The sequence below is a fragment of the Procambarus clarkii genome, chromosome 86 (genome assembly GCF_040958095.1).
Source record: "Procambarus clarkii isolate CNS0578487 chromosome 86, FALCON_Pclarkii_2.0, whole genome shotgun sequence".
Taxonomy (NCBI): Eukaryota; Metazoa; Arthropoda; class Malacostraca; order Decapoda; family Cambaridae; genus Procambarus; species Procambarus clarkii.
In genome coordinates this window covers 18,259,113-18,272,764 of record NC_091235.1, presented here as the reverse complement: position 1 = coordinate 18,272,764, position 13,652 = coordinate 18,259,113, and the positions used below count along the sequence as shown (strand labels likewise).

Sequence of the window (13,652 nt, the reverse complement as noted above, 5' to 3'; positions counted from 1 at the left end):
AGTGCGAGCAGTGTGCTCTGACTTGACTGTAGAATAGATCATTGCTTTACCTGGGGTCGAATGCGGGTCATCTGAGGAGAAAATTTTAATTGATTTAGGCCTACTTTTATTATAAGAATTGGTGGCGGTTTCCTTAGTATTGGTCCACAAAAGTTAAATGGGGTTATCGAGGAGGATTCTGAGCCATATATATATTTTTGAGTAATGCACCAATGTCTTCAAATAATTTAAATAATTTTTAATTTTGTTTTCTCTTAGTGATGGCGTGTCATGGAAACAAAGAATTGCATGGAATGACTGCTAGAGATATACCTCTTGAGATTAATCTGTCTGTGGCTCAAAATCTTCACTCTATTAACATAATCAAATTGGGCAGATTATGTCATTATAGAATGTCCGTATTATATAGCAAATGCACAATTTCAAGAATAACAGAGTAATCATTCATAAACCATAACATTATTGTAATTATTTTCCATTCCTTACAAATTTATGGATCAAAGACAAGAATGTGAAACGAACAGCAATAACAAACTACATGTAATCATACTCAAAAATGCTATCTGATATTATAAAAAAAAATATTATTAATTGTTTTGCTTTTGTCAATTTTGCTATGCCCTAATTTCATCATGCTAATGAGTAGAGTAGAGAGGTTTTGGTCTCCCAGTGACACACGAGAACCAGAGTTTACCACAACAAACACACACACACCTGCTTGCTCACTACAAGCTGATTAATTCTTACCTTGTAAGGAAAACTGGTATGAAAACTTAACATTTTTGTGTAAACTTTACTGTTACACATAAACGCAATTGTCATGTAAACTAAACCGTTATGTAAACTTTTCGTAAACTAAACTATTACACAAGATAAACCATTTCATAATCTAAACTGTTACGTAAATCGTTACATAAACTAAACTGCTAAATGAACAGCCATTTGCACATCAACTAATCTTCGGTGAAAAATCAAATACGTGAACCAGTGACTGTTAATGACTAATAATGCAGTAAATAGCACACATTATAGAAAATATAATTAATATTTTCGAGAGAAAAAATTATATTTTGGATAATAAACTAAGTTTGAGCGCATTCAGTTGCTGGATTAAAAATTCAAATGTATGAAAATCAAGATATAATATAGAAAAAATATATATATAACAACTATTTTTATTTCTAATATATGTATACCATCACCTCTAATTGCATTAATCAACTTGATTAATGCAACTAATTGCATTTATTTGGGACAAGGGTGCCAGGTGGGACAAAGGTGCCAGGTGGAACAAGGGTGTTAGGTGGGACAAAGGGGCCAGGTGGAACAAGGGTGCCAGGTGGGACAAAGGTGATGCCAGGTAAGACAAAGGTGAAGAGTTCCTCTGACTCAACACAGTCAATCATCACCTTTCATATATCAGTGTGAGATGAGTCCCACTAAACCTCTACATTTCAAGACAATATGCACGAGACCTTTATCAAGTCACTCAATAATAGGTCCCCAAATAACTTTGCATACAACCAATAATTTTATATAAAAGCAATGTAGAATATGTCCTGTATACACTTATTTGTATATGATTAAAGTAAGCATGTATTCTGCCATGGTAAGGAAAAAGCATTATTAATAAAAAAAACATTCTGTTTCTTCCATGCATCAGTAGCATATTATCATTCAGAAATAAAGGACAAAAAAAATCGTTAAATTATTTGAAAAAAACCTTACTGTATGTGATTTGCAATGTTATTTAATTATTACTGGTTATTGAAGCGTAAGAATTCCACCATCGCTTGCAAAGATTATTGAATAAATTAAATAAATATTGAATAAATGTTCGCTCTTCAATTATGGTGCAATTCTGATCATTTTCAACACAAAACAAATGTTTCATTGTTAATTGACAACCAACAGTGAACGCTGGAGATTAATTTGTTTAGTTAAGTAGGCGACATGGTCAGAAATATGGGGTTGTGAGGCTTGAGGGCCTCACCAGAGTAAGTTGGCGAGGCCCTCAAGCGAGCTCCTGACCGCTCTGGTAACCGTTGGTAACCGCTCCTTTGGGGGACGGAACATGTTCCTGACCCCTGGTGACCGCTCCCTCGGGGGACGGAGCATGTTCCTGACCCCTGGTGACCGCTCCCTCGGGGACGGAACATGCTGCTGACCCCTGGTGACCGCTCCCTCGGGGACGGAACATGCTCCTGACCCCTGGTGACCGCTCCCTCGGGGACGGAACATGTTCCTGACCCCTGGTGACCGCTCCCTCGGGGACGGAACTTGCTCCTGACCCCTGGTGACCGCTCCCTCAGGGACGGAACATGCTCCTGACCCCTGGTGACCGCTCCCTCGGGGACGGAACATGTTCCTGACCCCTGGTGACCGCTCCCTCGGGGACGGAACATGTTCCTGACCCCTGGTGACCGCTCCCTCAGGGACGGAACATGTTCCTGACCCCTGGTGACCGCTCCCTCAGGGACGGAACATGCTCCTGACCCCTGGTGACCGCTCCCTCGAGGACGGAACATGTTCCTGACCCCTGGTGACCGCTCCCTCAGGGACGGAACATGTTCCTGACCCCTGGTGACCGCTCCCTCGGGGACGGAACATGTTCCTGACCCCTGGTGACCGCTCCCTCAGGGACGGAACATGCTCCTGACCCCTGGCTATTAAGCTATCGCTTAAAATAAAAACAAAAACACAATATAAATATATATGACATATGACAAAGAATATGTACCTAGTATGGCGCACAGAGCCCTGACCTGAGGCGGGAGAGCGCGTACTAACCTCGCTTTTTCTGAAGGAGGGTGACGGTGGGGTTCTGGACCTTGGGCAGCGAGGTGGAGGTCGGGGAGCGGGCGACCTTCTCCACGTTGATGTCCTTCCAGGCGAAGCTCTCCTCCGGCCGGGGCGTCGACACTCCCTCCTGCAACACCTCGACTACTGTCATATGGGCACGTCAAACCACCACACCCACACCCACACACACCCTCTACAAGCAATAATATAACTCGAGTGCTGAATGAAGATGTATTGAGGCCGGATCGAACCCGGATCGAACCGATATAGCATCGAATCCGGATCCCTGGATTCCCTAGCACGACTTCAATATTGTCCAACAGATTCATCATACATTTTTGTGATGTTATTGCGCGTTGAGTGCAATACTCATCAAAGACATCGATAAGCTCGCATAGCTTAACATGTTTGAACATGTTTCTGTGTTCAAGGCAAGAGGCCTGATGCCTGGGGGGTAGACTCACTCAGTTTGCCAAGCTGACACATGCGGGTATGCTGACTGACATAGGCCAGCTCGGGTACGCACCCCCAGTGCCATGCTTGAAGAAATATCTGCATCTATAGCGACCTCCATGTGATTTTCACCTACTTAAATTGGGGATATCTTCTCCGTAGAGTTTTCATCAGTATTTTCATTGCTATGTAATATTTAATTCTTAGAGAGAGGGAAGAAGGGGCAGTATTGTGGGAGGAGAAAGGGGATAAATGTAGAGAGGTGGCGAGGTGAGAAGGAAGAGATTGTGTGATTGGGAGGACAAAGAGTGGAGGAGGATGTTGGAGGAAAGGGAGATGTTAGGTGAGACGTAAGAAGAGATGGAAGAGTGGTAGAGAGGGTGAGATAAGCTAAGGTTTTTACCCACAAAAGAACCAGACTGCTATAAGACAGAAATCTCGTATATATGATGGTTAACTACTGAACGAACATAAATCCCTGTAAGCGATGCGAAATTAATCATTTAAGCAGCGTAAGCGGCGCAACCGTCACGGCAGCCAGCGGTAAGGTTGGCTGAGGGAGGAGGAGTCACTGCCCACCAGGTACAGTGCTCTTCGTCTAGCCCGTTCTCGCCGCCGTTCCCAACGTCAAGAAACCGTCGTACTAATGTCCCCTAACCTACCAGAGGAACCGCAAACAGAAAACGGGACATTATGTCAATTTCGCCAGCCGCTACCATTTTTCTAGTACGATAGTTTTTGGCCTTGGGTAAATTATACGTCAAAATGCAACTTGCTATTAGGAGGACGCGTTGCTTCGTGTTGTAAACGATCATTTACAGAGGTCATCCGTCAAACTGCGCAGCAGTCACAGAGCATTTTTAAGGATTTTGCACTGGCAATTGACAATGTTAATTATCATAGTCTCCCCCACCCCCCCTTGGTATCTTTTTTTGAGTATCACTTATACATCTTTTCTTTTCTATAATGTCTCACTTTGAGGAGTTAGCAGCGCAAAATAACACGGAGAACAAAGCGTTGGGACATTTGTTTTACAATATACACTTAAATCAAAAGTGAAGCATTAGCGAAGACAAGAGGGAACAGCAAGAGGAGGAAGAGTGAGGGGCAGGGACAACAACAAAAGAGGGAAATGGTAGAGAGAAAGAATGAAGGGAAAGAAGACTAAGACCACGAGGAACACTTGTGGAGGGAAAGCAGACTTCACAAGAAAGAAAGCATCCCGGCAACGGATATTCAAGCTGGGGAAAATTAAGCAAGAGAAAACATAACATAAGCAAGAGATCACATAATCAAGAGACCACAAAACATAAGCAGAAGCCCACATAAGAAAGAGGGCCGCTTAAAACAAGCAAGAGACTGCATAACCTAAGCAAGAGACATATACAAGAGACCGAGTAACAAAAACCAAGAGACCCAGGCAAGAGATCTCAAGCAAGAGATCGCGGAAGGAACGTAAAAAAAAAAAAGAGACCGCAGAACGTGAAATTGTAATCAAAAAGATCTTGATACGAGGTTGAGATGCAACAACAGCGAAGGCATATGTGAGGTCTGCTTGATTGATTGATTGATAAAGATTAAGTCACCCAAGAGGTGGCACGGGCACGAATAGCCCGTAAGTGGTGGCCCTTTTGAGCCATTACCAGTATCAAGAGCTGATACTGGAGATCTGTGGAGGCGCGACTGCACCCTGCGTGACGGGAGATGTCTCCCGTCGAGGTCTGCTTAAAACCGAGTCCAATAAGTACCTATAAAACATAAAGTACACAAGGTACCTTGGTATTCCCCGCTATACTGCACCACACCAGGAGCTGGGGGGGAGGGGGTGAGCCCAGCACACCTCTACACCCATTTCTGGTAACCATTTGATGGTAGTTTTATTAGTATTTACACTAACAGAATACACCTCTGCCAGATTTCATTAGCCACTTGGAGCTGTGTTTATGGCAGCAGGCGCATATGTGTGTGTGTGTGTGTGTGTGTGTGTGTGTGTGTGTGTGTGTGTGTGTGTGTGTGTGTGTGTGTGTGTGTGTGTGTGTGTGATCTTCTTCACTGACATTATTACATAAAAGACCTGCCAGCAGGGTAGGGGACATTGCTAGGAGACATGGTATTAGTAGACGAGACGAGACAGAAACAGACGCGAGGGATTGGTGGCTCCACACACACACACACACACACACACACACACACACACACACACACACACACACACACACACACACACACACACACACACACACACACACACCTCACTCCAGAGGTTCATATAAATAGGTTAACAACATCAGCACACTCTACGCCAGCAAAAGTCAGAACATCATCCGGGAATCTTAATAAAAAGGCATTTAGATCGCTGTTCACCACCTACGTGAGACCAGTATTAGAGTATGCCGCCCCATCATGGAGCCAATCCTAAAAACCACACAAGAAAACTCGAAAAGATTCACAAGTTTGCAACGAGGCTCTTCCAAGAACTGCCACTGATCCGGCACGAAGAGAGATTCAAAGAACTAAACCTGACGACGCTAGAAAAAGAGACGAAACATGATAGAGACGTAAGAAATATTTAGGATAGAAAATATAAATATTTAGCTGGAAGTGGTTCCATAGGGCCAGCCAAGAGGGGCAACAGTAGACAAAAACACAGCCTGGCAGCGGGGCGCCGAGGGGACCAACACCACTCTTCTTCTCCAGTAAGTCTGGCGAAGTTTTTGCCCGTCGTCACGGCCCGACAGGTAGAGCGTCGACGCTCCCTTTAGTCTTTTATTATCTGTGTACACGCGGGACTCAACACCCTGCCTACAGAGACGCCATGTGGCGGCTCAGTCGAGCTTTAGCTCTTGGGTCCTGCCATCCCTGCTGTATATAATGGCATATAATGGCACTGTATAAAAGCTCTTTTGTAACCTTTTATGTGGAGGGGCAAATGATTGAACATTCATTTATTGTTCATTAATAGAGACAAGATAAGCTGTTCTTCACATTTTTTTTACACAGTAGTGGAAATATATATATGGGTAAACATTATTTTTTAAATATAATTAATCTATGTGGGAATTAAGCTTCATATTATAAAATACAGTGATCACGTTCAATAACATACAGTTTAATATATATAATGACAATCACAAGCACTCAAATATTGAATTAAATCACAGGAGAATGTAAACTAAGCCGGAGTAACGCTGTCTCTTCTGCCAAAGTTTACAACAATGATCTCAAACGTAACTTCTTGACAAGCAACACTATTACTAAACTTATCTTAAATATATGAGAGGATAATTCTCAACACCACCATGAACGAGATTTGCCTGCTGATAAAACAGTGATGGACACATTGTATCATGACACCCTGTATCCCCCACCACACCAGGTACACTCTCAGTTTACATGCACGAGTTAACAAGGCAACCCGTCCTACTATTAGAACGTCGCAATTTGACGTATACGCTACCTAAGGCTAAAAATCGTCGTACTAAATCGCCCTGGGTAACAAAGCCAGGTCCAAGTGGGCGACTACAACTTCTACTCAAACTCTCACACACACGTACTAAATCTTTAAAAAAATCCCTGCAGCATTTTACGATTTACAATTCTGCCATTAATTTTATAAACGAGCATTTTTTGAGCTCTTAAAAATGTGTAGGAGAAAGCTTACTAGGCTTAATGAACAAGACTCAAACTCCCAAAGACAGATTACTGGGCTTAGTGAGCAAGACCAGGAAACAGGTCGCCCTCGGCGCCAATCTTGACATTATACAAATTCCTTTCCCCGAGCAACACTCATCTTAGATGATATTAAACAGTGTTGTCTAAGAATAGATTTACGGACCCACTGGAGACTGTCGTTCATGGCTTTGGAGGACTACCTCAGTACCTCCTCCTGCAGATTATGTCATCCTTCGTAATTTCAAGACGCCCTTGGGAACAATGATTAGGTAAATGCAACTCAAGTGCAAGGGGTGGGGGGGTAGGGGGTGGGGCTGGGGTAGGGGGTGGGGGGGGGGTAAGACTGGGGAGGGGGTGAGGTTCAACATCTTTCACATGTTCTTTCAGACGTTAAACTTCGCATAAATAACTCTACTTCTCTGTAATTGTATGAGAAGTAACTCAGTTATGTGTAAATATTTGTGAATATTATATATATATTAAATTTTAATTTTAATTACACTTCCCATTTACTTTCTATACCTCATGGGTGTCAACAATCTCAAAAGATACTCAAGATAACACATATACATGGATCAGTGTACGATAAAGTTATTCAGTATCCTTTGACAAAAGATCCGTTCTATAGGTTTTTAAATACTGCAAAAAAAAAAGATAATTATATGCCCACTGGACACTGATCTTAGATCCTTGGAAACCCTCTTAAGAAGACGAGGTTCCATTAAGATGAAGCGTCTCAAGAGGAACTGCTGGACCCTCTGTCCTGCGTGACAGTGAATACCAGCATTATCCTCACTTTAAAAAGACTTAATTGAAATCCTCAGATTAGGCAAAATTGTAATTAATTTTGTCAATAAAGATGTTAATAATAATAATAATGCCACCTACCTGAGAGGGACGTCTCTGGGGCGTGATGGGGCCGTCGTACGTAATTTTCCGGTACTCCTTACGTCCCAGGCTTGGACTCGCGCTCCCCGCTGCAAAGAAAACGGATACAATTGAGTAACAGAGAAAACGGTAAAAGTAGGACGAACTTTACAGAAAGACGGACTAGCATGTAAATGTTGAGAATCAGAATTCGAGTATTTATCCATATATATATATATATATATATATATATATATATATATATATATATATATATATATATATATATATATATATATATATATCTATATATATATATATATATATATATATATATATAAATATATATATATATATATATATATAAATATATATATATATATATATATATATATATATATATATATATATATAAATATATATATATATATGGACCCATTCTCAAGTCGATTGTGAGAATCGACTTGAGACTGTAAATATTGAGGTCACAATCGACTTGAGAATGGTCCAGGACGGACCGAAACGTCATCGTCCCTTTACCTTCTAGTGTGTGGTCTGGTCAACATGTATTTATTTATTTATATACATATAGGAAGGTACATTGGTGTTATAAGAGTACATAACATTCATGAATCCCAGATTCCAACGGCTATTGTTATTACTTTACCTGAAGGTCCACAGGTTACTCTCCTTACTTTATCTAAGGTGCGATAAATGTTAATAGAAAAAGTTAATCTTGTTACATATTTTGAATCTCTCCCCCCCCTCACATACCCACAAATAGTACCGAACCATGTGCCCACATAACCTTACATATGGTTCAGAAGACCTAACCTTAACTTTAAATACCAACCAGTTTGGTCAGAGACAATGTGGTTCCCAGCTCACCAGCGGCACTGAACTAACAACACATTATAAACGGCCCAAAACAGTACTTAAGGTGACCAACATCTCCCAGAGCTGAGAGCACGAGGCGAAGTGCAATTATGTCAACACCTTCCGCGTTCCACCTGCCCCAGAAGATCACCAGGATCACAGGTAAGTGACAGGAAGACACCTACAGGAGGAACAGGAGAAGTGGTGGTGGTGCTACCCTAATAACGCTTCGCTAACAATAACGACTGAGAAGTGAGGCAAATATGAAGCAGAAATAGAATCAAATTCTTATAAGAATTGATCAAATTCCTCATCAAAAAACTTTAATTATGTGTGATTGATTGATTGATGAAGATTAAGCCACCCAAGAAGTGGCACGGGCATGAATAGCCCGTAAAATATGTATAATGTTATTGCGAGTCTTCTTAAGTCTTCAACCCCCTGCTTTGGTACCTCCCTTGTGCAGTGAAGATATATCTACTGATTCAAGTGCTTCTTTTGTTGCTGCTTTATTCGCTTATTTCCTGCATTCTGTCATTCGTTACAGAATGGACTACATTGATCATTCTTCTTCTGTGTTCTCTCATTCCCCGCTATTCACTACCGTCATTTTAATTACGTTCTTCTCCATAACTCACTCCACTATTCCATCCCACTGCCTTTATTTTTTATCTGACAATTCACCTAATTTTCAGGACACTTTTCTGCTGACTCCTTAGTGGGTTGTTTATAAGGGAATATTGAAGTGAATAGGGCACAGCCTATTCCTTTCCTTTTTCAGGGAAAGGGGCTGCTCGTTGTCCAGCTTAATACAGAGCTTAACTCACGTAAGGTTGACTCTCAGCATCACCACGTGGATGATCTCCATCTAGATCCTCACCTTTTCTCTCCTACTTAATTACTCTACCTATTCCCTTTCTCTTCCCCTTTGCAATTTTCCTTTCCCTGTAAGTTTCAATCTGCTCTTCCATTGCCCTCTCCTCATCATCTCTGTTCACCTCTCCTTTCTCCTTCCCTATCTGTTTTTTTTATCTTTCAATACTTCCTATCTTTGCTCGTATTTACAGCCCTCCTCTCCTCCTCCTCTCACTCTTCCCCATTCCTATCTCACCTTCCTTCCCCCCTCCCCTTCCCCTCCTTTCCTTCCCCCATTACCTGTAGAGACGCTCGTATACTGAAGAATGTGGGGGAAACCTCACGGAAATACTTGTCTCCGAGGCCAAATCTAAGGACCATAGAAACTGTATTTTGACCAAACAAGCCGTATTTTGACCACAGAGGCCGTCTATTATCCATAGAGCCTGTGGAGACCATTGAGTTGAATCACAGCTTCATAATATTACAGAATTCAAATATTGTCTTGCAAGACTTGCAGGAATTCAGAACTCCCTCCCTCCCTCCCTCTCCCTCTCTCTTTCTCTCTCTCTCTCTCTCTCTCTCTCTCTCTCTCTCTCTCTCTCTCTCTCTCTCTCTCTCTCTCTCTCTCTCTCTCTCTCTCTCTCTCATCGTCATCCCAGAGGAAGAAATTAAAATAACGCTCTGTGGTAAATGTTTTAAGCAACGGAAGTCAAACTCGTCAAAGTTAATTCAGACTTTGACTCAAAAATTCTCTGCCTCTCCCCACCCTCCGGATGCTGTGTATTCGAAGGCTTTTACAGTAATGGCGCTCCGCCACCAGCTCGCCCCTCGCAAAGTCTGAGTTATATAAAGCCGGAGTCTAATTTATTTACACCAAGCCTTATTTATCGAGATAAACTATAATCTATATGTGGTAAATTCTTATCCATTGCTGGAATATATATATATATATATATATATATATATATATATATATATATATATATATATATATATATATATATATATATATATATATATGACAATGTCAGACCACGGAGGAAAAAATGAAACAGGAATTTCCTTAAGTACTTTCGTATATTAATACATCTTCAGAAGGAGTGAAGGTGTGAGTGAATACATCTTCACTCCTTCTGAAGATGTATTAATATACGAAAGTACTTAAGGAAATTCCTGTTTCATTTTTCCTCCGTGGTCTGACATTGTCACATTTTTAATCACGTGTTTAGTTTCGTAATATACACACACACACACACATATATATATATATATATATATATATATATATATATATATATATATATATATATATATATATATATATATATATATTTTAAATGTGACATATTAGTCAAAATTAAGGCCCCTTTCATTAATATTCTTTAATATTTTCTTCGTCAGAAAATACCAGTAAGCAAGGTTGCTTGGGTTCGTATGTTTCCAATAAGGCAAAACAGTTGCATTATTTACGGAGTGGTCAATCGAGAGAACAGGCTGGTGAATCAGCCCTACATGGATGGTCGTCCACCCGGTACGACCAGAGGGGTATAGTTCAGGTCGTAGTAACGACCTTGTTCATGTATTTTACCTGAGTCAATGTTGCCACATCCTCTCCCCCCCCCCTCACACCCTGGTGTAAGAAATGTTCGTTGACAGACCGATTAAGCGAGTTGGTGCCCCCGAGGCAGGCTCCATGTGATGGGGGTAATAATAGCTGTGGAGGCAGGTGGTGAGCGTAGGGGGAAGTGGAGGCAGGTGGTGAGCGTAAGGGGAAGTGGAGGCAGGTGGTGAGCGTAGGGGGAAGTGGAGGCAGGTGGTGAGGGTAGGGGGAAGTGGAGGCAGGTGGTGAGCATAGGGGGAAGTGGAGGCAGGTGGTGAGGGTAGGGGGAAGTGGAGGCAGGTGGTGAGAGTAGTGGAAAGTGGAGGCAGATGGTGCGTGTAGAAGGGTAGTGAAGACAGATGGTGTAGACACATCATTAATGACAAACAGATGCTTTGAATGCTAGAGATTACCTGGAAGTGTTGGACTGATCATTAGGCAGTAAAGGGAAGATAGCAATCTGAAGCTATAATCACCGCCACATTCAAGAGACTTAGAGAAGGTTCTTGTGATCGCTTCAAGTAAGTCGCCCTCAAATCAGGAAACTGTTTCCAATTAGCCAACCTGCTGGGATAGTTAGCTTAGGCGATCTAATGAGCGCCGCACCACGACTAATTCCTGCTGGAGAGAGCAGCAGCAGAGTTCTCATCCTCACACTCATGGGGACCGCGGTTCGAGTCTCCCAGAACTCAAGGTGAATGGAAAGCAGATCAGTTCCTGCTGCTACTCTCAGCCCCTTTATATATACACATATAACTGCTTCATTTGTTTATTGTCCATTTGCTATTACCTTCCTCTTCTTTGGTTACACCTGTAGGAAGCGACGGTCTCGCTTCATGCAGGTCCGTGTTCAATCCCCGACTGTCCAAGAGGTTCGGCACCATTCCTTCCCGCCGTCCCATCCCAAATCATTATTCTGACCCCTTCCAAGTGCTATTTGATCGTAATGACTTGGCTTTTTCTCCTGACAGTTCCCTTTCCTTTCCTTTTTTCTCTTCCATATTCCTATTCCTCTACTGTCAGTGTCTTATCAGTGTCTTATCTTATCCCCTCACACTCTCCCCTTTCACCTCTTCCAGCCCTCTTCCACTCTCCCTAGACCTCTTCCACCCTCACAAGTCCTCTTCCATTGTCCTCTCCCTCATCCAAAGATCACTCGGCCTTGTCCCAAGATCACTACCAGTATGTTTATGGTCGACCAGTGAGGAGCAGGAACCACAGCACCACCTGGATGGTTACCTGGTGGGTCTCCAACCACCTGGATGGTTACCTGGTCAAGGTTATCACCTGCTTAATTGTTTGTTGCTGTTTGAATGTTTACCAGCGTGGCATCCCAGCGATTCCACTGATAACATATCACAACATACTGTTAGGCTCAGGTTAGGTTATTTGTAAGTTTCATTACAAAAATTAAAAACTATACAAACTATTCATTGGTCTGGAAAAAAAATTTCCCTTTTTTTAATCCGTTTCACTAAATAACAAATTAACGTTCTATGCAAATTTCTATTAAAAGTGCTAACGGTGGTGAATTACTCAATGATTGCAAGGCCTATTCAACCAGATTGACAATAATTGGAATAAATATCGCCTGAATACATTCAAATGCGTGAAAATTGCAAATAATCTGGTTGCATCATGATCATTGCAAGTGACACATGGCACAGGAAATGTATTCATACACAAAACACTTTCAGCCCATAATGCCTTATACATCTGAAATACTACCATTACTGAGAGTACAAACAAGAATACCCATCTGTGTGTATAAAACAGAAAAGGCTTTTTGTCTGTCAATGGTTGGAGGACACATGCTTGGGCCTAGTTGCACCCTACTATTCAGTATGACACATGGGTTGTGGGTGGCTGTCATAGACTGATCTCGTCGGTAACATTGGCTCTCTTTAATAAATATCGACTCCCAAAACGATCTGGATGAAGTCTGAAATCGGGGATTTGTTTTCCGTAGAATCCCTTTTCTTAATATTATTACATTTTCTGAGTACATGAGAGAGAGAGAGAGAGAGAGAGAGAGAGAGAGAGAGAGAGAGAGAGAGAGAGAGAGAGAGAGAGAGAGAGAGAGAGAGAGAGAGAGAGAGAGAGAGGGAGAGAGAGATGGAATGAGGGTGATCATTTTGTTGTAATGATCACTACAATGAAGGTCATCAATCACATTTCCACACTCAGATAATTTCAGTCATTAAAAACCAAACATAATACACATGAAAATGTGTATTATGTGTTCACATGAAATATCAATCATGGGCATACGCATACACACACACACGCACACACACACACACACACACACACACACACACACACACACACACACACACACACACACACACACACACACACACGTGCAGCAAGCCATCACAAACGACAATTAACAAACAGCTTCACCCCATCACCGAAATAAACTTCCGTAGAGAAGTCAGTAGCGCCAGCGATAATCAGCTGTGGCAGCAGGTAGCCAAGACACCTTTGAAGGTACTGGCGTCTTGAACACACCAGCAAGTCC

General features: G+C 41.9%; 1 protein-coding gene across 1 annotated transcript in view; it reads right to left on the bottom strand.

Annotated features, from left to right (window-relative positions):
• Positions 1–13,652, bottom strand: part of LOC123767944 (uncharacterized) — a 276,215-nt gene that overhangs the window by 125,631 nt on the left and 136,932 nt on the right. Inside the window, exons 9-10 of the mRNA XM_069316973.1 lie at positions 7,816–7,904; positions 2,791–2,929 (exon numbers count right to left, since the gene is read on the bottom strand). Coding sequence (XP_069173074.1) covers positions 2,791–2,929; positions 7,816–7,904 — 228 coding nt within the window. The remainder of the gene's footprint in view (positions 1–2,790; positions 2,930–7,815; positions 7,905–13,652) is intronic.